The 26,846-nt window shown below is 39.1% G+C and overlaps 1 protein-coding gene across 2 annotated transcripts in view; it reads right to left on the reverse strand.

Moving 5' to 3' along the window:
* Positions 1–339: 339 nt before the first annotated feature.
* Positions 340–26,846, reverse strand: part of LOC125268000 (mitochondrial fission 1 protein-like) — a 42,438-nt gene continuing 15,931 nt past the window's right edge. Inside the window, exons 3-5 of one of the 2 annotated variants that reach the window (XM_048190141.1) lie at positions 17,521–17,597; positions 17,325–17,430; positions 340–490 (exon numbers count right to left, since the gene is read on the reverse strand). In XM_048190141.1, the coding sequence (XP_048046098.1) occupies positions 474–490; positions 17,325–17,430; positions 17,521–17,597 (200 nt within the window). In that variant the 3' untranslated portion in view covers positions 340–473. Of the gene's footprint in view, positions 491–13,266; positions 14,410–17,324; positions 17,431–17,520; positions 17,598–26,846 lie in introns of those variants that run through there. The other variant, XM_048190140.1, reaches the window with a different exon arrangement.

Consider the following 26,846-nt stretch of genomic DNA (forward strand, 5'->3'; position numbering starts at 1 on the left):
TCATTTCTCAGAAAACATTTTTAGGAAAATATGTAAATTTATATAAACACAAAAAATAAATTACGTATTTTTCGTAATACATGTAATTCTGAAAAAAGTTAAGCAGTTGAAATTAGTTTTTATTAGCATTTAGCACCATGTAGACTAAACAGAAATTTGACAGAAATTACATTGATAGTAGCCTAGTATAATACAACATCAACATCTCATGAGATGGACGAGTCTCATCCAGACTGGGCTCCAACCCTGCACCTGGGTCACTCTGAAATCACAGCCACAGTGTCAGATCGGCATGGCCGCAGACAACATAGACACCATTTGAGAGAATCTGAGGGAGGAGGCCAAAGTGAACAAAACAACATGAATGAAGATGAGAGAGATGGAGTTCAAGAACATGCAGAAGCTGCAGAAGAAGAGGGATATGTGGATCAAGCAAATGCAGGAGCTGCAGAAGAAGAAGAGGAGCATGGGGATCAAGCAGAGGCAGGAGCTGTGGAAGAGAAGAGGAATATAGTGAACAGACAGAAACAGACAAACCAGCCGCTAAGAGACTTAGAGTAGAATGCCAGTTCTGTGAGCAAAGCAGTGCAGAACTAAACCGTGTTTTGCAGGAAAATAGGGAGTTTAGGTCTGAGTTGAACAAGCTGAAGATGGATGAAGAGTTTTTCAGAGATAATACAGAGAAGGTACAATATTATACAGGACTTCCATGTTTTGCAATTTTGTTGTCAATGTTTGCTACTGTTAAGCCCTTCCTGCCAGTTTCAAAGAAGCTGTCACAATTTCAAATGGTTTTACTTACACTCATTCGTCTAAGGTTTGATCTTCCAATCCAGCATCTTTCACACATTTTTAATTTTTTTCCATCTCTTATCCTGAAATGTCCGTCTTGCAGAGATGGACTAAAAATGATCTTCCAAAACTTACTGCCAGATTCTGGAAGATAAATTCTTCAAACAGTGGTACAAGAGGATGTGGTGCTGGTCCTTCAGGAGTCACTCTCAAGCTGTCTGTCTATTCGCCTTATTCATCTGTCAGCCATTTTGAAAACTCGAACGCCGTTGAGGGGTACACAAACCCGGAAGTTGGACTCCAATACAGTACTATCAATCAGTAGCAGCAATGGAAACTTTGTGGACTATGAATCTTGCCATTTTTACATATGATTTGACTGTTTATTTTAATAAATATTAAAAATATAAAAGGTGTGCATCATAGCTGACATGTAGATGAACACTTTACAGTTGTTTTTATGGCTGTTAATTCTTCCCTTCAAATGTTATTGAGCATTAAATTATGGCATATTTATGTATGAGCATATATACAGTAGTGAAAAATAGCCATATTTACACATGATTTGACAGTTTTTTTTTTTTATAAATATTAAAAATATAAAAGGTGTGCATCATAGCTGACATGTAGATGAACACTTTAGAGCTGGTTTTATGGCTGTTAATTCTTCCCTTCAAATGTTATTGAGCATTAAATTATGGCATATTTATGTATGAGCGTATATACAGTAATGAAAAATAGCCATATTTACACATGATTTGACAGTTTATTTTAATAAATATTAAAAAATATAAAAGGTGTGCATCATAGCTGACATGTAGATTAACACTTTACAGCTGGTTTTATGGCTGTTAATTATTCCCTTCAAATGTTATTGAAGTTAGAATCGTGCATACCAATGTCGGATGTAACTTTAGAGACAGTCCTTAAATTTGCGAATATCAAACGTCTGATGTCAAACCAACTTTATTGCCAGTGACCAGGATGCCTTCTGATATTTTTTATCCACTCTCGACGTAGTCCCTTATCCTCTGGAAAAGGTTTGTCCACTGTTGGATTTTTTTCCTGTGTGACGAGCACTGGGGAACACAGCAGTGCCGCGCCATTGCCGCTAAGAGAAATCGCAACGCGAGAATTCCCGGAAGTGGTAGGTGTACCCCTCAAGCTCCTTAGAACGTTCGAGGTGAATAAGGCGAATAAGGCCTATAAAAACCCAGTCTTCATGTATTTCCCATTTCAAGTCAACTCAGATTTCAAGTTTTAACTCAGAGTTGGTTGAACCTCCTTATTGAAACGGGCCCCTGTTCTTTTCATTTACTGTTGTTCTATATGTACACAGGTTATGCACTCACAGAGATTGAATGAGCCTCCTCTAAAGCCCTGGGTCATTGTGAGCAGTGCTGGGAAGGTGGAGTGTGCCCATTGTACCTGCATGGCAGGGGTAGCTGAGACCTGTACTCATGTTGGTGCTCTCTTGTTTAAGTTGGAGGCATCAGTTCGAATTCACGGCACAAAGATGTGACCATGATGTGCCAGCATACTGGGTTTTGCCCAGTAACTTTAGCAAGATTCACCCAGAAGTGGGATATAGGATCAACTACACCTTCTCAGTTGCACAAAGGAAGACATTAGACCAGCAAATAAATACAGTCCACAGCACCAGCCATAAGGAATCGGGCACAGAAACTGAAAACTCCTCCAGGTAATCTTGAAGATTTATTACCACTACTTGATACGTTACTGCACCATAGCAAGGCCATTGGTTTATCAGGTATGGAGAAGTACTATGCACAATAGGGGACCCTGAAATGGGAAACTCTGAGTTTTCAGTTTCAGAAAAGCTGAATTGAGTTAGTTCAATCGATTTTGAGTAGGTTGACTCTGAGTTAAGCGCGTGCACCACGACTATGAAAAGCCATCATCAATGGAGCTCCGATATTACGATTCACCATGGCAACAGCACGTGACAAAAGGACATCCGCATACTTCTGAGTCAATGCAAGTTTAATTCTTATCACTGTAAAAATATCAAAGGTGAAAACTGGTAGAATGGTAAGTTATTGAACTAATATTCATTTTCATGGTATCCCACATGCAAAAAAAGAAGAAGAAAAAAATAACAATGACATTTGTGGGCGGAGCTACTGTAAATTTGCACTTAGTAATAGACACTCCAAATAATCTTGTTTTCCGTTTGCATTAAGATTATTTTTATTACCACACTGGCAGATATTCAGGGACGTGCACAGGGGGGTTGCTCAGGTTGCCCGGGCAACTGCCCATATGCCCTTCTCGACTCACATTGCCCTTCCGAGGTGGAAAAAAATAAATAAAAAAATCGTACAATGGATGCAGAATTTCACATAGGCCTAGATTAAAAAAAAAAAAAATCGCAAAGCCTCATTCACTTCCATATTCGGGCACCCGTCCGAAAGTGAAAGTCAGTAGGGGAAGGGCAAACTCTGTTACGTGGCTGCAGCGCTGCACGCGACCGGCACCTGAGCTGCATTTCATTTCCCTGCATCTCTCATTCACCTGTCTCTCTCACATACTCGCGCGCGCACACACCGCGCCTCCATGAGAACGAGTGTTGGAAGCAAGTTCGCGAAGGGTTGGTATCTCGTGAAAACCTTTACACAATCACACATTAAAAAGTGGTATAAAAATATTTTTAATTCTGAATATAATTTTGTCAGTGTGTTAATGTCGACCCGAGAAGCGATTGCTACTTTAGAAAGTTAACTAGACGCAAGTTTGAGGTAAAATGCACTTGGGTTGGCGATGTCAAAACACTATTTAAGCTGTGATTCAAGTAAGGAATAATTGACGACGGGCCGTTGAATTATTAGAAAAATAATGCACATCTGAGGTGGTGATTCGGTCACGACTCAAAGCGGAGTCAATTATTCCGCTTATACCACGGTTATTCTCAGTCCTTCATAAAGCCCGTAAGTTTTTTTTTTGGGGGGGGGGGGGGGGGGGGAATTTGGTAGGGGAATGCCCTTTTTCCCTTTTTTTAGGTCATAATATATATATATATACACACACACACACACATTATCATCTTGACTACCAGGATAAAATGAATGAATTTAGTATTTTGTCAGGTCATTACATTGTTTAGAGCATAAGAAAAATTATATTTTATTCATATGTTATGTCATATCCTCTGTAGAGGACATCGGGACTTTAAAAAGTCCTGTTTTTAAAAAAAATAAAAAGGCATGAATAGACATGAAAAAGCAAAAACAGTGGGATTTTTGTTTTAATCACAAATCAGTTTTCATTTTTTTTTATACCAAACTTTATGTAAAGATGATTCTCAACAATGTTATGAACGATATTTTTAAAAAACATTTTTCTTAATGCAAAATTTGTGTAAAATGGCCATAAACAGGTTTTTCCATTATATACAATGTTTTTATAAACTGTATCTAATTTGCTTATTAGTGTGTTTTTGGGGCAACGTCGAATGAACAAATAAGGCAAGGTAAGGCAAGGAAATTTTATTTGTATAGCACATTTCATACACAATGGTAATTCGAAGTGCTTTACATAAAGAAGAATAATAAAAATAGAACATAAGGAATAGAAATAACAGTAAAAACAGAGAATTTTGCTATCTGGAGGGATGAGCTAGGAAGCTAGGAATTTTTTTTGTTATTGTTGTTGTTGTCTGTCAGAGTGGATCTAAACGGATCTATCCATCAGAGCAGATCTAAATGGATCTTCCTCACACGACAGGACTGCTACCTGTTAAGGCAATTCAAACTGATAAACAAAGTTTCAATCTCCCCTTTTGCCAAGACACCTTAAACTGCGCCACACAGCCCTAATCCCCCTTCCGGAGATATCTTGTCTATGCAACGCAGTTTAAATTTCCCCTTTGGAAAGTGTCCTGACTGTAATCCAGAGATATCTTAACCATGCACCACAGCTCAAATTTCCCCATGGTTTGTCCCCCAAATTTTAACCTAATCACTTTCTTCCTAATTCTCCCAGCTCTTTCAACCAGAAAACAATATTTAAAATGCATTAAAAGTCAGAAATAACAAGATGAAACATAAAAGATATAAATAGGTAGGTAGGGCTAGGTAAATCTGGGTGTCATCTGCATAGCTGTGATATGCAATTTGGTTCTTTCTCATTATTTGGCTCAATGGCAGCATATATAGGTTGAACAGGAGGGGTGCAAGTATTGAACCTTGAGGGACTCTGCATGTCATGGATGTCCACTCAGACTTATGGTCACCAATACTCACATAATAACCTCTCCCTTCTAAGTATGACCTGAACCATTTATAGACCATTCCAGAAAGCCTAACCTAGTTTTCCAGCCTGTCAAGAAGTATGTTGTGGTCGACAGTGTCAAATGCAGCACTGAGGTCGAGTAGAACCAGCACTGATAATTTACCTGTATCTGTGTTTAGGTGAATATCATTTATTATCTTTATCAGTGCTGTCTCTGTGCTGTGATGCGGTCGGAAACCAGAATGAAAGTTGTCAAAGTATCCATTCAAGCTTAAGAACTTGTTCAGCTGATTGAAAACAACTTTTTCAATGATCTTGCCTATGAAGGGAAGATTTGAGATTGGTCTGTAGTTGCTCATTATGGTGTTATCCAATATGCTCTTATTCAGGAGGGGCTTAACAACTGCAGTTTTCAGGGATTTTGGAAAAGTCCCAGAGAGAAGTGAGGCGTTTACCACTTCTAGGAGATCTGCTTCTAAACAGTTAAACACGCGTTTGAAAAAAGATGTGGGAAGTGTGTCAAGGGCGCAGGTTGATGTTTTAAGGTGCTGTACTGTTTCTTCCAAAATTTTGCCATCAATTGCTTCGAAAACGGACATAATAGCTACTTTCTGAGGTTGTGATCTGATCTGTTTTACCCCAGTGAAGCTCAAGGATGTGCTGATCGCCTTTCTGATGTTATTAATTTTCTCAGAGAAGAAGGAAGCAAACTCACAGCATTTGCTGTCTGAGAGTATTTCACTGGGAATCTGACTTGGGGGGGGTTTGTTAGTCTCTCTACAGTAGCAAAAAGAGTGCGGGTGTTTAACCCTCTGGAGTCTGAGGCTGATTTGGGGCCTGGAGAATTTTTGACATGCCCTGACATTTGTGCTTTTTTCAGTTGTTCATAAACATATTAATGGAAAAAGTGTCATTACACTGTATTCAGCACAAACTAGGCTACAATAATATGTGAGGAACATGTATGTACATGTTTGTGTTTTTGAAGGAATAACATTTATGCGTGGTTATTGAAAAAACAAAAAACTTAAGTCACTGAAATAAGGCCAAAAAAAGTATAGTAAATCTGTGTTTACAATACTTTAGGGTATTGGAGGTTGTAAACTAGAGTTTTTGCTTCAAAATTATGTAAAAATTATGCTGCCTACTCCTTCATATAAAACAATATATTGATTTAGTTTTTTTAAGACACTTTTTGCCAAGAAACACAGTATGCGTGGAGGCGTGAATCACCACTGAATAATGGGCCATTCTCACCTGAGAAGACAAAAGAATTGCATAGTAATGAGCTGAAATGACTTGAATATTAATGAGGCATTTCAGTCAGGTAGGCTGTGAAAAAAACCTTCTGTGATGTCTCAAGCTCATCATGATATATGAAACATACAGAAAAATATTATTACAATATAAAGTAATGGTTTTATATTATACTTTAAAATATAATGTATTTCTGTGATGCAAAGAGTCTGAATATAGGCTTTTAGTTTAAAAGCATGCACATTTGGAGAAATATTGGATTCTCATTTGCTTATGTCAATTTTCTATACAGAGGAGTTATATTTATTTAATATTCATTGTCATTACTATAAGCGCTGGTGTTTTCAATTCATACTTGAAGTCGGAGGGCGCTCTCTGTGCATTTTTAGTCCACAAATTCATCTAAAAGAAGAAGAGGCTATTCCATGAATGGAGTTTCCAATTCATACTGCAGCCGGAGGGCGCTAAAGAAACAAAAACTCATCTAAAATTCATCTATAGAAGAAAAGAAAACAGGAACTAACTGCATGTCTTCTAGAGCTCGCTAACCATGACTTTTACATCCAGATAAACACTTTTCAAGACAATAAATACACGATTGAGACGATGAATGCATGTATTGCCTCTGAATTTGCGTCTGAATAGCGCTGGCTCCGTGGGCGTGGCCGCATTAGCAGATAATGAGCTGAATCACGGACTTCTGACATGGCTCTCTTTTCATACAGATTACATAAACACAGAAGGTTTGTTTTCGATTTGACTTACATGATTTAAAACCTGACATCTTAATGTTTTTTTAGACATAAGTTTAATTTTTTTGTGATTAGTATTCACTAAATTACAGTTCATTTTCTGAGAACTATCAGATTGGACTTCGTTCAGAGGGAGAGGAGAAATCACGCATCATGTTAGCTTTCTTTATTTTACTTTACTATTTCTTTATTTTTACTCTGAGTGTATACAAATAAAAGAAGATATTCTATAGTTTCAATTGATATATTACTTATGTCTCTATGACAAAAAATTACGGAGTATTTTAAGTCTGTTTTTCTGCAATGTGAAAAAAAACCTGCAAAACGCGCCGGCGCGTTTTCAGACCTCAGAGTGTTAAGTTTCTGTTTATAATATTTGAGAAGAAGGTCTGTCTAGCTTTGCCTAGTTCCACATTGAAAGTATGAAGGATATCTTTATAGATGTTATAGTGGATTTCAAGTTTTGTCTTTCATCACATGCGCTCAGCTTTTCTGCATTGTCTTTTCATATTTTGCACTATTGTTGAGTTTCTCCACGGTGCATTTTGTCTGCCACTTTTCTTCCTGACTTTCACAGGAGCAATGTTATCAATAACATTCTGTACTTTTGAGTTAAAAGAATCAAGGAGAAAATCAACATAGTCTGCAGATATGCTTGGTGTTAAAGATATAGCCTTCATAAACAGTGCACTAGTATTCTCATTTAAGCATCGCTTTTTGACCGAGATAGATCTAACTTCAACAGCCAGAGAGATCAATATATGAAAGAAAATACAGAAATTATCAGATAGCGCTACATCCTTAATGACAATGGATGAAATGTTTAGACCCTTATTAATAATTAAATCTAGAGTGTGTCCACGATTGTGAGTAGGTCCATGTACATGCTGAGTCAGATCAAAAGTATTCAAAACTGTTAGGATTTCTTTTGCCATACTGGATCAGGAAATTGCTGATAACAGTTCTGTAAAGTCCTCCACAAAGGCTGGAGAGTATTTTGGAGGCCTGTCAATAACTATAAGTAGAATGCGAGGAGCACCTTTTAACACAATACCCAAGTATTCAAAAGACAAGTAATCACCAAATGACACTTGCTTGCATTGATAGACATCTTTAAATAGAGCAGCTACACCTCCACCTCTCCTAACAGCTCTGCAGACACTCATAAAAGTAAAGTTAGGAGGGGCTGTTTCATTCAAGATTATTGAACTGCAACTGTCTTCAAGCCATGTTTCATTTAGAAGCATAAAATCTAGGTTGTTTGTGGTTATTAAGTCATTGACTAGAAGTGATTTATTTTTAAGTGAACGGATGTTTAAAAGTGCTAACTTAACAGTCTTACTTTCTGTCTCTACAGTTATCTTAGTTTGACGTGTAATAGGTAGCAGATTAAATGGGTTTGCCAAACGGTTTGAGAAGGCCTTAGGCTTTCTATCACGTAATAAAACAGAAATAGAGCCTGAAAGCAACAGGCACACTGGGTTCCCGCTTGTTCTGTAAACATTTGATAAAGTCACTGTTATCATAGCGGGGACCCGACACACATCACTGAGAGCTGTTATCGGTTGTTTTTGGTTCACCTAGAACAGATTGAGGAGGGTGAGGGCCCTGGCGTTGTGGCAGGGGCCGAAGAGCTCTCACAGGAGGAGTCCGAGCTGGGCCCACAGGCTTTGGTGGTTTCGGGGCTCGCTTTTTTGTTGATATCTGGGGGCTCGCAGCAAAAGAGTGGGAGAGTTTGGTTCCAGCATACACCAGTTCCTCCATTTTCTCTGAGAAGCACAGAAGAGGGGATGCTGGAGAGAGGGATAACGTGTCCGGTGAGAGGGGCTGTTGCTCTGGTGTTACCGGAGGCTGTAATATGTTGCCCTGGCTTCCCTGGCTGTTTATCCGAAAGTCGTCCTTGGGTGCTGAATCTTGGAGCAGTTCTAACATGTCACTGTCTCTCGGTGAGCTCTGTGGGCAGGGATCAGTAAGGATTGTGTCCGTGAGCAGTGGTTGTTGTGGCTGCATGGTGTTATCATTGACCTTGTGGGATGAGTCAACCGCATGTCCATTCAGGTGCTGAAATGAAGTCCTGTGGTCAGTTGTAACTCTGTCCAGGTGTGTTTGTGCCATTGAGTGGATTTGCACACACTGCTGAAGGATGATGGAGGGAGAAGTAGATATTGTCCTTTAGCACTCTTGAGCCCAGTTTGTTTGAGTGCAGGCCATCATGAGTGAACATTTGTCTCTGACTCCAGAACAGATTGAAGTTATCGATGAAATTCAGTCCCTTTAAGTTGCAGGTTATTTGCAGCCATGTTGCCCAAGCAACCGTGTAAATCTATTTGTTCCTCTTGCTGGGAGTGATCCACTGATGAACGACTGAACTTTTAGTCTTCTAAGCATTTCAAAAAGTTAATTGAAATCCCTTTTAAGGAGTTCTGACTGCTCCTTCCGAATATCATTCTTCCCCACATGGATGATTAGTCAATTTGCAGTTTTATATTTCATCAGAATGCTCTTAAGTTCCCTGTTTATATCAGAAACTGTTGCTTGTGGAAGGCAGCATGTAGTTGTATCCCTGCTGCTAATGTTTCTGATAATAGAGTCACCCACTATCAGAGTCCTGGGCTCGGCTGCTCTATGAGCTGAGTGCTGGTGTCTGCTCGAACTTGAGCGGCAGTTAGCATCGGTGTTAGCTGCTGGCTGATTTGATCTGTGTCCGATCATGTTTGGGGATTCCTCACCCACATTCATCATGTCTGGAGATTCCTCACCCACATTCATTAACACTTCAAATCTGTTCTCCAGATGTATTGGTGGTGGTAGGGAGCTAGTGTTTGGGGTAAAGGATGCTACTGCAATATGTGATACTCATGACAATCTGATGTCTCGAGTGCATTTGGGTCTCGCTCCCTGTTTGTGCCATCGATTAGTATGTTGATCAGTTTCGGCACTCAGTATGGTCTGTTTAGGGGCATTAGATTCATGGGACTCACCGACTGTGTGCTGAGGACGTCCATGACGAAGCTCTGTTGTGTGTTCCTTCTGGTTCAGTAGTCCCGCAAGTAACTTTGTTTCAAGAACTGCAATCCTTTGTAGAAGTCTTTGGCAGTTTGTGCAGCAGGTACATTCTTCAACCAGAGGAGGCATATTATTTTCTAATCCTTTTGGATGTAGGCAGCTGTGTTTTCCCTTCTCCAGAATGTAAGCTGATGGCTGCCGTCAGTGGGAAGCTGGTTGGATAAAAATTCCCCTTTTTTGTACAATTCTTCCAGTTAAAAAGTTTGTTGGTGCCAAGATTTGTCGTTTGAGCACTGTGCTTTGCTGTAGTTAAAATTAGGAGATAAAATATAAAAGCAATAGAGCAAAGCGCGGAGCTGTAAGCAAGAGCGTCTGAACAGTAGCGAAGCAGGAAGTAAGGAAGTAAGCAGTGCAATAATGATAAGTGATATATAAGAGTGCTAAGTGATATTTTGATATATAATTTGATATATAATGATATATAATATTAGCCTGACGTGGTCATACTCAATTCTAGTTCGAATATGAGTCTGATACTGCTCCATTGGGCTTTGATTATGGGGGCGTATTTCAACCGATCCAGGAAAGACCTCAATTGGATAGACCTACAACCAGTCAGAGCTACAGAGTAAGTGATGTATGTTGAGCGACGCATAGTTGTCAACAGAACTCTTCTTAGCGACCATCGGGGCCAGCTGATAAATCAAACTTTTGCCGAATCCCGTAGGAAGGACGGCAAAGACATCTTTCCCATCGACAAATGCCTTGATCGCGGTCCTCTGTTCCTCTTTTAAAATTAATGCGCTGTTGATATCTTCTATAACGGACGCGATGGCGGAATCTACACATCTCAGTTCTTCAACAACAGCCATCATTGTTGTAAACTAATTGACCTTTCACAAAGACTCGCCCCCCTTAGTTACTGTTGCTTTGTCTGACAAGCCGTGGCACTGTCATGCCACACAGAGTGGAAAATACATCGCGGAGCAAAGAGGAAACTGACAACACATCGACAGACGAGACAGAGCAGGTTACTTATGATATTAAACAAAGTCCCAGCTTTCAAACTGTGTAGTTATTAAAAAAATTCAAACCATAAAAACCGTTTTGTGGCTCTTTAATGTGTTGTGACCATGATCGTGACAGATTGCTGTAGCGCCTCAGCTCAAGAGGCTCGTGAACCGATCATCTCTTCCTACTAGTCCATTTATAGCATCAAATAAACATGAATGAACATGAGAATGAATGTTGTTTCAAACGCGGAAAGACGTCAATATGCACAATTTTCAAGTTTAACTCCACCGATGTTAATCTTCTAACTCCTGACTGCTTTGTCGGACAAAATAGCGGATGCGGCGTTCTGATTGGTTAGATCGCTTGTCAATCAAACTCCCCAAGCGCTCTTTGATGACGTGGCTGATTACGTTTCTGGTGATAATCTGTCAATCATCGCCCTGACAATGTGATTGGTCCGAACACTTTCTGTTCGGGCATAATTACTCCTCTACGGATCGAGTCCAGACCGAACTCCCCGACCTCAAAATATTGTGGGCGGGGCTAAGTTCGGCTGGCATCCAGGCTAATATAATATATAATATTTGTATGATATTATATATATATATATATATATATATATATATATATATATATATATATATATATATATATATATATATTTTGATATATAATGTTTTCTCTGTTCATTTGTTGTGTCTCCCAAAATGTGTAATAAACATGATTTAAGTCCTGGTGTCCTCTACATTGGACTTGACATGTATGAAATCGACGCCCTGTTTCATAACAGAAAGTCATATTTTGATTTGAAACCCCACAACATTTTCCTGAGATGCTGATTTAAGTACAAAATATTATCATATTTCCATATTATCATATTTCGAAAAGTTATAGATTTCTAAGCAAAAAAGACTTTACTTGATTAAAAAAAGTATGAATTATCAATCAGAGTGCAGAAGGCATGAAGTAGATTGTGTAAAACAAGTTTTTCAACAAAGTTTTGGTCGTAATGATAATTTACAGGGCCTAGAAATTTGCGTATTAAATATTACACAGCATTATACAATATATTCATAAATAGGCATTATAATTATTGTTCAACAGAATTTTACAAAGAATGTTTAGTTTAAGTTATGAGAGAATAAATGTTTAAAAAATCTGGCTATAATGTTGTAATACGCATTGCCAAACAAGCATTCTGTTTTCAATTGATTTATACAACGTGACATGGGCGATATAAACATTTACAGACGAATTATGAAAAATGTAAAAATTTAATTTATAAAATTTCAACATAAACGTAATAAGCTAACACTCAACAACAACTTTTTAAACATGTAATTCCCCTCCAAATATTGTAAATATGTGAAATATATCAACTTTTATCAGAAGGTTAGTAGATTTCCCACTACAGGAGGTCATGCTGTTTTTAAATGCTGCCTGTAAGGTAAACAAAAAATGTATGAACAAAGTCAATATATCGAAATATTCACAACAAACACCCTTTCAACATGAAATGAGACCTAAAGTTTCCCTGCCTCGCCCCACAGCCCCTCAAATGTTTGTATCACCTATGTCATGTTGCCCCTTTTAGGGTTAACAAAGGAGTAGTAAACAGCTATGTTGGGAAACAAAGGATATGCCCAAAAAAGTCACAGTGTGGCTGAATACATCCATAAATTGGACCATTGGCATTGGGAATTGGGATTGGGAATTCTGATCTCTGAATATGAAGGACATTTTAATAGCATCATGTTCGGTGTTCCCCAGTTGCAGCTAGTGTGAGTTGCCTGATAATGACAAAGTTTTTATTGAGTTCGGCCCAGCTCTGGTGATGTCACACATTCAAGCCCAGGCTTGGCAATTTAACAATAAAACCCAACACTTGCCGGAACTTTACCCCCTCTCTCAGTTTCATTCCTGAAAAGAGGTACACATTTCCTATCATTTTCCAATCTTTGCCTATTAAATTGTCTTAATTCTCTTGCAAATCCACTACTGCCAAGGGTTAGAAGAAAATTAATAATTGAAAAGAGACAAGCAAAAAGATAAAGAAACAGCAACTTTGTACGACTTCTAAAGGCAAATTAGAATACTATGGTTATAATCTTAACAAACCTTTAACCCTTAATACTGAACTTCAGTGTGCAACCAGAAACTCTTTCTCTATCAAATAAAAAAAAAACTCAATGAGCACAATGCGGTTTAGTTTTATTTGCAGCCTATGTTCAAAGTTGGCAATAAGCACTGTTGAAATAAAAACAGACAACAAAATCAAAATAAATCAGTCAGATAATCTCAGTGCAACACAACCCACCATGAAGCAATCTATTTTCTTTGGGCCTTTAGTGCAAAAATGAAAACACAAAAGAAAACATTTATGCCTTTAAACTTTGCATTCAAATGTTTCCAACAACAACAACAACAAAAAAAACACCTTTTTAACAATAACATTTTATATCAGTCAGCCTCTGTACTCTCTATTGTCTTCTGTACTTATACACACAGATTACTAGATACTTAGAAATGGCACACTTTTATAGCTATAATATTTGGTCTAAGCTGAAAGCTTTCTTCTGGTTCTAACATCAGAAAGAAATGCTATTCCAAATTGCCTTAGAATCTGTTCAATAAAAAAGTAACAAAGTTTTTTTTTTTGTCACACACACACACACACACACACACACACACACACACACACACACACACACACACACACACACACACACACACACACACACACACACACACACACACAAACCTCATGGTAATGGTTAAGTAAAAAGAGCATTTTTTTTAAGCAAATTATATATTAAACAATACATTTTCCATTTTTACTTGAAATGCCTTAATATGTACCTAACAAACACCCACTGATGCATGTATATACACATTTTTGTGTGTTCAGTAAGGGTATATTACAATTACAAAGAATAATTTAGCTAAAACAGTAAAAATGTTTTAACATCTAATATATATTATAAAGCCCCTTTAAACTTGTGACAGAAATAAATATTGTTGGAGTTCCTTTTCTTTTCATAAGAGTGATGTGAACAGGTGCCGCTCTGTTTAGCATTATGCTGTAAGTGTGAGATTTTTCTGGCTTTAACTGGAGGAAGCTTGTAAGGCACCTTATTCTCTGTCAGTGTCAGGATGACTGATATTTAGCAGGCCTTTCTGCATCCGTTCTACACCCAAAACAAGGATTAAGGCATTAAGAATTGGCTTAGCTCATCCTCTTATGCAGATTTCTTAGCCACAGCTAAACCAATGAGACCAGCCAATCCAGCCAAACCCAGACCAATGCCACCAACAATTGCCATTCCAATCAGCCCATCTAGAAAACATAACAATGAGAAGAATGCAAATTCCTTGTTCAATCATGAGACATGTAAAGATTACTTATATACTGTACAGTGCCTATATATAGTCTATACTACATATTACTATATACAGTGCACAGCATAAATGTGTACACCCTCTCTGAACAAATACAAAAGATGTATTTTCTTTATGATCACTAATACAATTCATGGAAAGATGGCAAAACTAAAATGTAATAAACATATACAGGTGCTGGTCACCTGTACATAATAAAAACTGAGAAATATATGTCATTAATAGCCATAAAATAAGTAAATTAGCCAATTTTGTTTAAATTAAGGATTGCAGAAATTAGTACACCCTAGATTTAATTAAACAAATGTATAATATTCTAGAACTTAGTATGCCCTCCATAATTTTGAATATACTGCTCTGACCCTTCTTGGCACGGAGTGTACAAGTTCATGACAAATTGTCACATCTGTCCTGTTTAACTCCTGGATGATGAGCTCCTTAAATGTCCTGGGGCCGTATTCACAAAACATCTTAAGGCTAAAAGTAGCTCCTAACTTGCCGATTTAGGAGAAACTCTTAAAAATAATGGGTGTGTCAGTCCTAATTTTAGGAGTCCTAAATTTTTGCTCTAAGAGTATTTCACAAAGCATTTTAGCGCTAAAACTAGCTCCTAAGTCTGTGAAACGTTAGGAGTAGTCAAGAGGACTCCTAAGTCACTAAGACCAAATCACAAACAGTCCTAATCCACCCAAAAACACTGTACACCATTGAGACAATAGTGATAGAGCCTTGGGTGCTGAACTTTTTCTTCATAAATGCAATACATTTTGATTTATAGATTTGAATGTACAATGAGGCGCCAAAAAAAATCTTTAACAAATAAATAAATAAATATTGTCTGATTACCTGTGCCAGTGGTTTTCATGAGTTCACACTTACAAATGATTGAGTAAAAAAAAAAAAAAAAAAAAAAAAAAAAAAAATTATATATTTATATTATCGGAAATACCACTGACACCAGAAAAAATTCTAGCATCGGTATCGGCGAGTAATTAAACTCATGTACCGATCCGATACCATTTTCTTAAACAATATCTAGTTGTGCCCGCTATCTTTGCTTAACATAGCAAATCGGAAATCAATTCTTCTTCGCGGCTCAGAATGCAAACACAGGAAGTTGTGCTGTGTTGCCATAAGCAAAGACTGTTTTAGAGCAGCGAAGAAGTGAAAAACAGGGTTATTTATTAGAAATAAAACTAAATAAGATGCTAAACTAATTAATTTAAAGTGAATCTGAAGCCTACCTTTCTCATTCGGCAGTTTCCATTTTCGAGAGGAATGCTAAACTATTAGGCTGTTTATTATGTAAGCTTTGTACTTCACTCGCATTATCGACATCATTCTTCACATAACAGCACAGTCAGGCGGTGGTCACGGGACGGCAGATTGTTTTACAGAATTGAATTGAGCAGTGTAAAGTTTTATATGTTTGGTTGACTGTATTTTATTTTAATATTTAACAGCTGCAATATCAAGTAAGCAATGCAAGAATTTGTGTGCGCGTGCATGAGGTGCTGGCGCGACCACTGGAACGTTTTTTTCCTAAACTGTACTCCGTAATTTATGGTTTATGGTCGGAATTTAAAAGCCAGACATAATTCATACATTTACAAAAGACATTTAAATAACGAAAACAAGCAGAATGTCTGTTTCCTTTCCTAGATCGTTGGAGTGGGCCACAATGAACCACTTTCATTTTGTTAATCTGTAGACCTAATTATATGGTGAAATATTTCGCGTAGCCTATAGGCCTAAATATTCCCTTTTATTGTATATGTTTTATGTTAGCCTATAGTTTTATTCTGAACCGCTGCATGTGCATGATGTGGCGTTGTGTGAACTCATGTTCTACATATCCTGTAATTTTCGTCACATTTGCATAGGCTGTACTATTTGAATTCGTGATTGGTTGACTGCCAAATCAAAATATTAAATAGAATGAAAATATAACGTTATTAACCAGTTAATGGCCATTTCAAATGAGCGTTTCTGTTCAAAACGATTAAATTTGATTCAGTTTCCGTTTCCATTCCGGTCAAAACTTCGTTCGTTTCCGGTTTTCGTTTTCATTCCTTGAACCGGTTCAGAGCTCTGCACCCAGGTATCGGATCAGTACTCGGTATCGGCCGATACCCTGAGCTCAGGTATCGGAATCGGTATCGGGAATGGAAAAGGGGTATCGGAACATCTCTAATATATATATATATATATATATATATATATATATATATATATATATATATATATATATAACTGTATATACTAGTTTAATTAGTGACACTTAGCCTACATTTTAAAACCTTTATGGCAACAATATGGCAACATTTTATTTTGACTATGGCAACATTTGTTTTTTAAAACCTTTATTTTAATATGGAAACATGACACCTCATTCTACAATATTTCTATGATTAAATCGCTGACTCCTCCCCCATCAGCCAATCACTGTGTGTATACTCCATAGCAACGAGGTCAACCCCGCCCTTACTCTTAGCTTAAGACTTCAGTCAATTCCTTAGTAAAAGTTTGTCGTCTCAGCAGCTTTGTGAATAGGTTTTAAGAGAAAACTCTTAGCTAAGAACTTTTACTGCTATTTAGGAGAACTCTTAGTGGTAAGATAAAATGTTTTGTGAATACGGCCCCTGATCTTTAATGGGGAGTGTTGCTCAACTCGTCTCTACAGAATCCCCCACAGGCGCTCAAGACTGTTAAGATTGAGTGCAATACATGTCCACAGAAGGTTTTTCACCTTGGGATAATGCATATCCTCATTGTCATGTTGAAAAAATGCCCAACAATGCAGGAAATGAGGAAAGGGTGTACACCTTAAATAAAGACAATATTCTTGCTCACCTTTCTTCATGTTTTTATTAATGAATTTCTCCAGATCTAACGCTTGAGAATTTCCAGGTTCATTTTTCAGTAAAGTCCTGATGTATTTCAGAGCTTTCTCATATTCCTAAAGTTAATATAAAACAAGAGAATGAAATTAGCAAAGTCATTCCACCTATAAATGTCCAACGTAAACATGAAAAGCTTTGATAACAACCTTGAGCTTGTAGTTGGCTACAGCAAGGTAAAACAGATAATCCCGCTGGTCATCTTTGGTGCCTTTATGAATAAGTTCTGGTGAAACACAAAGCAATTCCACATTTAAATTCATTAGCAAGACAAAATGATTGTAAAGATTACATGTAAATACTGAAATCTGATGTACTTCAAGAGAACTGAATTTTGAGAGTATTTTACTCATCCCTGCATGACACCCTTGTGTGATTTTAAATCAATATAAAAAATATTGTGATGCGTGTTGTGTTTGGAATATCGTCCTGACAACTAAAAAAACCTGATTCCAAAAAAGCTGGGACACTGTACAAATTGTGAATAAAAAAGGAATGCAATAATTTACAAATCTTATAAACTTATATTTTATTCACAATAGAATATAGATAACATATCAAATGTTGAAAGTGAGACATTTTGAAATGTCATGCCAAATATTGGCTCATTTTGGATTTCATGAGAGCTACACATTCCAAAAAAAATTGGGACAGGTAGCAATAAGAGGCCGGAAAAGTTAAATGTACATATAAGGAACAGCTGGAGGACCAATTTGCAACTTATTAGGTCAATTGGCAACATGATTGGGTATAAAAAGAGCCTCTCAGAGTGGCAGTGTCTCTCAAAAGTCAAGATGAGCAGAGGATCACCAATTCCCCCAATGCTGCGGCGCAAAATAGTGGAGCAATTTCAAAAAGGAGTTTCTCAGAGACAAATTGCAAAGAGTTTTAAGTTATCATCATCTACAGTGGATAATATCATCCAAAGATTCAGAGAATCTGGAACAATCTCTGTGCGTAAGGGTCAAGGCCGGAAAACCATACTGGATGCCCGCGATCTTCGGGCCCTTAGATGGCACTGCATCACATACAGGAATGCTACTGTAATGGAAATCACAACAAGCCGGCTAAAACTCTATAGGTCAAAAAAGAAGCCATATCTAAACATGATCCAGAAGCGCAAGCGCTTTCTCTGGGCCAAGGCTCATTTAAAATGGACTGTGGCAAAGTGGAAAACTGTTCTGTGATCAGACGAATCAAAATTTGAAGTTCTTTTTGGAAAACTGGGACGCCATGTCATCCGGACTAAAAAGGACAAGGACAACCCAAGTTGTTACCAGCGCTCAGTTCAGAAGCCTGCATGTCTGATGGTATGGGGTTGCATGAGTGCATGTGACATGGGCAGCTTACACATCTGGAAAGGCACCATCAATACTGAAAGGTATATCCAAGTTCTAGAACAACATACAGTGGGTACGAAAAGTATTCAGACCCCCTTAAATTTTTCACTCTTTGTTATATTGCAGCCATTTGCTAAAATCATTTAAATTATTTTTTTCCCTCATGAATGTACACACAGCACCCCATATTGACAGAAAAACACAGAATTGTTGACATTTTTGCAGATTTATTAAAAAAGAAAAACTGAAATATCACATGGTCCTAAGTATTCAGACCCTTTGCTCAGTATTTAGTAGAAGCACCCTTTTGATCTAATACAGCCATGAGTCTTTTTGGGAAAGATGCAACAAGTTTTTCACACCTGGATTTGGGGATCCTCTGCCATTCCTCCTTGCAGATCCTCTCCAGTTCTGTCAGGTTGGATGGTAAACATTGGTGGACAGCCATTTTAGGTCTCTCCAGAGATTTTAGGGCTCTGGCTGGGCCATTCAAGAACAGTCACGGAGTTGTTGTGAAGCCACTCCTTCATTATTTTAGCTGTGTGCTTAGGGTCATTGTCTTGTTGGAAGGTAAACCTTCGGCCCAGGCTGAGGTCCTGAGCACTCTGGAGAAGGTTTTCGTCCAGGATATCCCTGTACTTGGCCGCATTCATCTTTCCCTCGATTGCAAACAGTCGTCCTGTCCCTGCAGCTGAAAAACACACCCACAGCATGATGCTGCTACCACTATGCTTCACTGTTGGGACTGTATTGGACAGGTGATGAGCAGTGCCTGGTTTTCTCCACGCATACCGCTTAGAATTAAGGCCAAAAAGTTCTATCTTGGTCTAATCAGACCAGAGAATCTTATTTCTCACCATCTTGGCAAACTCCATGCGGGCTCTCATGTGTCTTGCACTGAGGAGAGGCTTCCGTCGGGCCACTCTGCCATAAAGCCCCGACTGGGCTGCAGTGATGGTTGACTTTCTACAACTTTCTCCCATCTCCCGACTGCATCTCTGGAGCTCAGCCACAGTGATCTTTGGGTTCTTCTTTACCTCTCTCACCAAGGCTATTCTCCCCCAATAGCTCAGTTTGGCCGGATGGCCAGCTCTAGGAAGGGTTCTGGTCGTCCCAAACGTCTTCCATTTAAGGATTATGGAGGCCACTGTGCTCTTAGGAACCTTAAGTGCAGCAGAAATTTTTTGAACCATGGCCAGATCTGTGCCTTGCCACAATTCTGTCTCTGAGCTCTTCAGGCAGTTCCTTTGACCTCATGATTCTCATTTGCTCTGACATGCACTGTGAGCTATAAGGTCTTATATAGAGAGGTGTGTGGCTTTCCTAATCAAGTCCGAATCAGTATAATCAAACACAGCTGGACTCAAATGAAGGTGTAGAACCATCTCAAGGATTATCAGAAAAAATGGACAGGACCTGAGTTAAATATATGAGTGTCACAGCAAAGGGTCTGAAAACTTAGGACCATGTGATATTTCAATTTTTCTTTTTTAATACATCTGCAAAAATGTCAACAATTCTGTGTTTTTCTGTCAATATGGGGTGCTGTGTGTACATTAATGAGGAAACAAAATGAATTTAAATGATTTTAGCAAATGGCTGCAATATAACAAAGATTGAAAAATTTAAGGGGGTCTGAATACTTTCCGTACCCATTGTATGCTCCCATCCAGACGTTGTCTCTTTCAGGGAAGACCTTACATTTTCCAACATGACAATGCCAGACCACATACTGCATCAATTACAACATCATGGCTGCGTAGAAGAAGGATCCGAGTACTGAAATGGCCAGCCTGCAGTCCAGATCTTTCATCCATAGAAAACATTTGCCGCATCATAAAGAGGAAGATGCGACAAAGAAGACCTAAGACAGTTGAGCAACTAGAATTGGACAACATTCCTATCCCTTAACTTGAGCAAGTCTCCTCAGTCCCCAGACATTTGCATACTGTTATAAAAAGAAGAGGGGATGCCACACAGTGGTAAACATGGCATGTCTCAACTTTTTTGAGATGTGTTGATGCCATGAAATTTAAAATCAACTTATTTTTCCCTTAAAATGATACATTTTCTCAGTTTAAACATTTGATATGTCATCTATGTTGTATTCTGAATAAAATATTGAAATTTGAAACTTCCACATCATTGCATTCTGTTTTTATTCAGAATTTGTACAATGTCCCAACTTTTTTGGAATCAGGTTTGTAATTAATGAGACTGACTGGGGAATGAGGAACACCGTGGTGTGATCTGTGTATTCAGAGACGTTTGTGGCACGGTGGGGACAGGGTAGTTAGGCGTGCCATCGTTCTTTGTTGTGTTTATGTCATTTAACTGCTGAACTGCCAGAGCGTACAAGCGTATGGACTGTGCCCCTTTTGAACAGACTTATATTGCTGGGCTCTCTTTCTGTGGTTGTGGTCGTGTACAGACCCGCGGGTGGAGCAGCATCGCTGCGGGGTGAGTTAAGTTGTTTTATGTCTTTTTGTATGTTTTCATTTTAAGCTGATGTATTTAATAAAGCTGTGCTCCATGTAAAAATTGAGGGTGACAGTGAGGGTGGCTAAAACTGAAACTGTGAGGGTTCAGGGGGCAGGTATTATTTTGCACATGCATGAAATGAGATTTTATATGAATTTGAAGTGACATTATTTGTAGTTGATCTTAGGGATTGTCTCCAATGAAGTGAGTGAACTGATGTAGCACACTGTCCTAAGGCTTTCTAGGTTGTTTAGCCTGTCCTGTAGTCCCCTCTGTTAAATAAGATTACTGGTTGTGATTGAAGTTGTGGTGGTGTGTTATCCTCTGGTGCCAGACCATATTGGCTTAAAGAATTAAAGATGGTGGCAGCGGCCTATTAAGTACAGTAAATATTATACTGGTGGCAGCGGTGGGATATTAGGGCCCATTATGTTAGATCCAGAAGGCGATAACACACCAACTGCTTCTTTAAATGATAGGGTGCTGACAGGGAAAGGTTTAGCGGCTATGATGGCGACAGCATGACCTGTTTTTATGCCTGAGACTTTTACAGGAGCTAATCGTGAGTGGTCAGATTGGATAGGACGATTTGAAATGGCAGCTTGAAATTTAAGTTCCTCTCTTTATTGTTATCTAGTAGGGCTCGGGACTGAGGCTGTCAATTTGGCTTCTAAATTAGAGTTAATTCGATTAACTCTAATAAAAATAGCGAAACTGTTCTGTTGCAGATACTAAAGTGTGGGTGGTGTCCAAAAGTGTACCAGATAAACAAATGGAGACGCTTTTGGGAGTGGTAGAAGGGTTGAGACAGGAAGTAAGAACTTTGCAGCAGACAGTTCAGTCATTACAGGCTTGTGCTGAGATCCCACCAACTGGAAGATGAAATGTATCCTTTGACACTCGGGGACAGACAGGGTGGGCCACGGACACCGGTCTCGTGATTGAGAGGCCTGCTGGGCTGCTGGGAGTGTGGGTGTAACCGACATTTACAGCACAACTGTCCCTATTTGCAGGAAAACCAGAGGGCCAAATGCCTGCCCCCTCATTAGTGAAGTCCACAAGATTGGCCCTGGACCCAACCCAGCTCTGGAGTGTACCTCAATGCATAAATAGGTGGGTCTGATGTGCATTTGTCATTGGATACAGGCGCGCAGGCACCTATTATCCCTAAACATGTGTGGTTACGGTTAACAGAGGGGGGGATGTCCATTGTTCGATTATGTGGGGGAAGCTTCTGCAGCTAATGGGGGCACTATGTATATTCTAGGCCACTGGCAAACTATTTGTCAGTTTGGTTCCTTGGCGTTAATAAATGATTTTTAGTAGCTGATATATCTACCCCTGATATTTTGCTGGGGATGGATTTTCTGCAAAAGTATGGGTTAACCATTGATTTGAGGGAGCAGTGTTGTTCAGTCCTGGGTAAGCAATTTCCCTTAATTCCCTGATAATTCTTTCACTCTTAGGCAGGGGATGAAGATTAGGGCCTTGTCCACATTAGCCATGTGGTGGTTGGGCCTGAAGCAGTAGCTCTTAGCAAGCAGGATATGTTGGCGGTGCCCGGAGGGTGGTGGATACTGCTTTAATGCAGCTGGAGTTATACCAAAAGGGGTTGTCTATGGGTGAAACGCAGGCCATCCGTGATTTGTTGGCACAGTATGCTTCAGTGTTTAGTACTGGGGATCATGATTTAGGGTGAGCCCACTTGACTTTGCATCAGATTAATACAGGGGATGCAAAGCCAATTAAGATACCCCCACATTTTGTTTTGTTGCATATGCAAAAAGAGGTACATGATCACATTAAGCAGATGCAAGATAATGGGATTATACGGTCATAAGTCCATGGGCTGCTCCAGTTGTCCCAGTAAGAAAGAAGGATGGTAGTTAGTGCTTTTGCGTAGACTACCGAAAGCTGAATGACGTTACAACTAAGGATGCATATCCCCTTTCTCGAATAGATGATGCTCTGGATAGCTTGACTAATGCCAAGTTATTTTCTACCCTGGATCTTGACAGTGGTTACTGGCAGGTCGAAATAGATGCTCAAGATAAGTGTAAGACTGTTTTTACTACAAGACATGGGTTATTTGAATTTAACTTCTTAAGTTTTGGCCTTTGTAACTCACCAAGTACATTTCAGTGTTTAATGGATTTGGTTTTAGCTGATTCGCAATGGACTACTTGTTTAGTTTATTTGGATGACATTATAGTGTTTGGACGTTCATTTCAGGAGCATCTATCTAGATTGGGAGAAGTACTGGCTAAGTTGAAGGCTGCCAATCTGTAGGTAAAACCTTCTAAGTGTGACTTCTTTTCCTCCCGTGTCAAGTATTTAGGGCATATCATTTCTGCAGAGGGAATTATGGTTGACCCTGCGAAGGTGGAAGCAGTGAGGGAATAGCCCACCCCTAAGACTCAAACTGAAGTGAGGAGCTTTTTAGGTTTGGCCTCTTACTAAAGATGGTTTGTAAGGGGGTTTGCAGATATAGCACATCCATTACATCAACTGACCAAGAAGGGAAGGCGATTTAGGTGGGGCAAGGAGTGTCAAGTAGCCTTCAATCAGTTGAAGGCTAGTTTAATTATTGCTCCTGTGCTTGCTTACCCTGACCCCAATAAAACCTTAATATTGGACACTGACGCTAGTGATGTGGGGGTAGGGACAGTGCTTTCACAAGAGGAGGGTGGGTTGAAGCGTATCGTAGCTTATGCCAGTCAGGCCCTTCCTAAAGAGGAGCGCAAGTATGCAACTACAAAGAAAGAGTTGTTGGCGATGGTACAGGTGCCCCCGCCTTACTCAGATGCAGCTTCAAAGATACAGGTGGTGCTCCCTAAGGTGCTGGCAGCATCTGTGTTAAATCAGCTTCATAGCTCAGTAACGGGAGGCCACCTGGGTATTTAGAAATTGCAAGAGACTAAAAGATCATTTTTATTGGCCATGGTGGTTTTCAGATGTAAGACAGTGGTGTAGGCAATGTGTAGATTGTACTTCTCGAAAGATGCATGGAAAGCCCCCCTGTGCCCCAATGAATCCTTCAGTTACATCTCGTCCTCACAAATGTATTGCCTTGGATATTTTGGGGCCTCTACCTGAGACATCTAAAAAGCATAGGTACATCCTTGTTGTGACTTTTCTAAATGGACTGAAGCATTTCCCCTTCCCAACCAGGAGGCACAGACGGTTGCTTGTGTCCTGGTTGAGGAGTGGATGTCATTTTGGCACTCCCCGTAGTATTCATTCTGATCAGGGGTGCAATTTTGAGTCTACCGTGTTTAAAGAACTGTGTCGATTGTTGGATATGAGTAAGACGTGTAGCTCCCCATATCACCCACAATCTAATGGTTTAGTGGAGCGATTTAACCAAACTTTACTGTCAATGTTGAGTCAGTTTGTTAATGAGAATCAAACCAACTGGGACTGTCTATTGCCATATGTTATGATGGCGTATCAAAGTAGTGTCCATGCCAGTACAGGGTTTACACCTTACAAAATCTTGTTTGTACAGGAAATTGTTCTTCGTCTGGACGTGATGCTGAATGTAGGTCATCAGGAGCAGTTTCTGTCAGCCAGTGAGTATGTGAGTGGGTTGGCAGACACATTATCCACAGTGGTAGAGGCAGTAAAGAGACATCAGGCTAAAGCCTCTGGGAAGCAGAAGGAGACATTTGATCTTCGGGCTAATTTGCAGTTCTATTCTGTGGGGGAATTGGTGTAGGTCAAGAAAAAAGGCATTTGTCCAAAATTACAAAGGTGTTACAGGGGCCCTTACAAAGTTTTGGAACACATGCCTGATGTATTGTATCGTGTGGTGTTAGCAGAGGGGTGTCCTGAGTGATACATTTTAACCGACTCAAACCATATGTTCTGTCTTCTTTCTCAGGGACATTGGCACCCTTGGTCCTACCACAGGAGGGAGCTGAGTCCTCGTGTACAAGTCAGAGGGTGGCTGACCAGTTAGAGCATCAGTCACAGGTCCTTCTGGGGGCCATTTGGGTTCATCAAAGGACACCAGTGCTCCCTTGTAATTTGGAAGGACCAAGGGAAGGATCAGCATCTGGCTGCTGGCCCTAGACAACGGCCTGTTCACAAGCCTGGGAATACAGTTGTTATGGGTGTTGTGTTTGAAATATCGTCCTGACAACTAATTAATGAGACTGATTGGGGAATGAGGAACACTGTGGTGTGATCTGTGTATTCAGAGACTGGGGAGTGAAGGATTAAAAAGAGTGCAAAAGAGGATGGATGCGGGCTCGCTGTCTGTCAATTTACAAGCCGAAATAGGACGGCGGTACTCATCTATTGTTGGGAGGGTTGGTTAGGGCCACCAGCGACGAAGATAGACAGGGGGGACGGGGTGAGTGTAAGTAGGGACGGGGAGTTAGAAGTGCCGTCATTCTTTATTGTGTTTATGTCATTTAACTGCTGAACTGCCAGAGCATGCAAGCATATGGACCTTGCCCCTTTTGAACAGACTTATATTGCTGGGCTCTCTTTCTGTGGTTGAGCCCGAGACTGTCGCGTACAGAAGTCCTTGTGAGCTTTGAACTGACGACACGCGGCTCGCACTTCCCATTACAGAACGGTGCGCAGTAAATATTAAAATATAATTTCACCATTCTAAACTTTTGTAGTTCTACATAGGCATATTGAAAAAATTAACACATTACAGGCACAAACACGTGCATTTCTTAGTAATGTACTCCTTTTATTCATGTTGGTTTCACATGATTTTGAAAAACTTTTATAAAATTTTTTAGAGATGAATTTAATGATGCTAATATGTTATGTGGTGTAACCAAGTAACAAGTAATATATTTTCCTTAAAACAGGAATTAAAACAAAAATTCTTCTGACTGAATTTTTTTCAGGCTACGTCATATTTCTCTATAAATGTATTTAAATACTCAAGACCAATAAAGTGGTTGCAGGTATGATGTAAATTTATAGGTCAAAATGCGGAAACAAGTTAGCATTTTTGCACTTCCGGTTCTATTGTCCCAACGTCAATGGGTTTTTTGAATGGGTTTTTGGTTAACCCTCAAGCACTGTTCGATTTCTGGTTATAGCCTGTATAGTCCGGGTCAAATTGACCCTAATTTGATTCAATACAATTCCCCAAAAGGCACACTATGGAAATAAAAACAAACAAACAAACAAAAAAAAAAAAAACATACAATCATGTACAAATAATTACCTTTTAATATTAATATTTTTCACAGGTTATTTATAAATTTATGATTTATAAAATTGTTTTTAACCACTAAGCCCCTCCCCTCACTAAGACTGCCCCATCCCGCACCACTTGCTATTATACATTTATAACAATAATATCTTAGTCTAAACCTAAAGTAATCTTGACACACTATATAGCATTTGAAAGCTTTCAGACTCTAGTTTTCATATTTGGTGACTGATTTTCAAAAGAAAATGACAGAGCAATAGATAAATAGCGCTAGATTCTTCATTTGTGATGTGGTGCCAAACTATAACACATGCCTGATTCTTTCAATATGTTTTTTATATGTGTTTTAGGGATTGAATTCAAATCAAATATTAACATTACTGCCCAAACTTCTTCTGAATAGGATGTCTACTTCATAAATATTTTGAAAAGTATGTAAAAATATGGTTCAGATCATTCAAACCATACA

This window comes from Megalobrama amblycephala, linkage group LG4, assembly GCF_018812025.1.
Source record: "Megalobrama amblycephala isolate DHTTF-2021 linkage group LG4, ASM1881202v1, whole genome shotgun sequence".
Lineage (NCBI taxonomy): Eukaryota > Metazoa > Chordata > Actinopteri > Cypriniformes > Xenocyprididae > Megalobrama > Megalobrama amblycephala.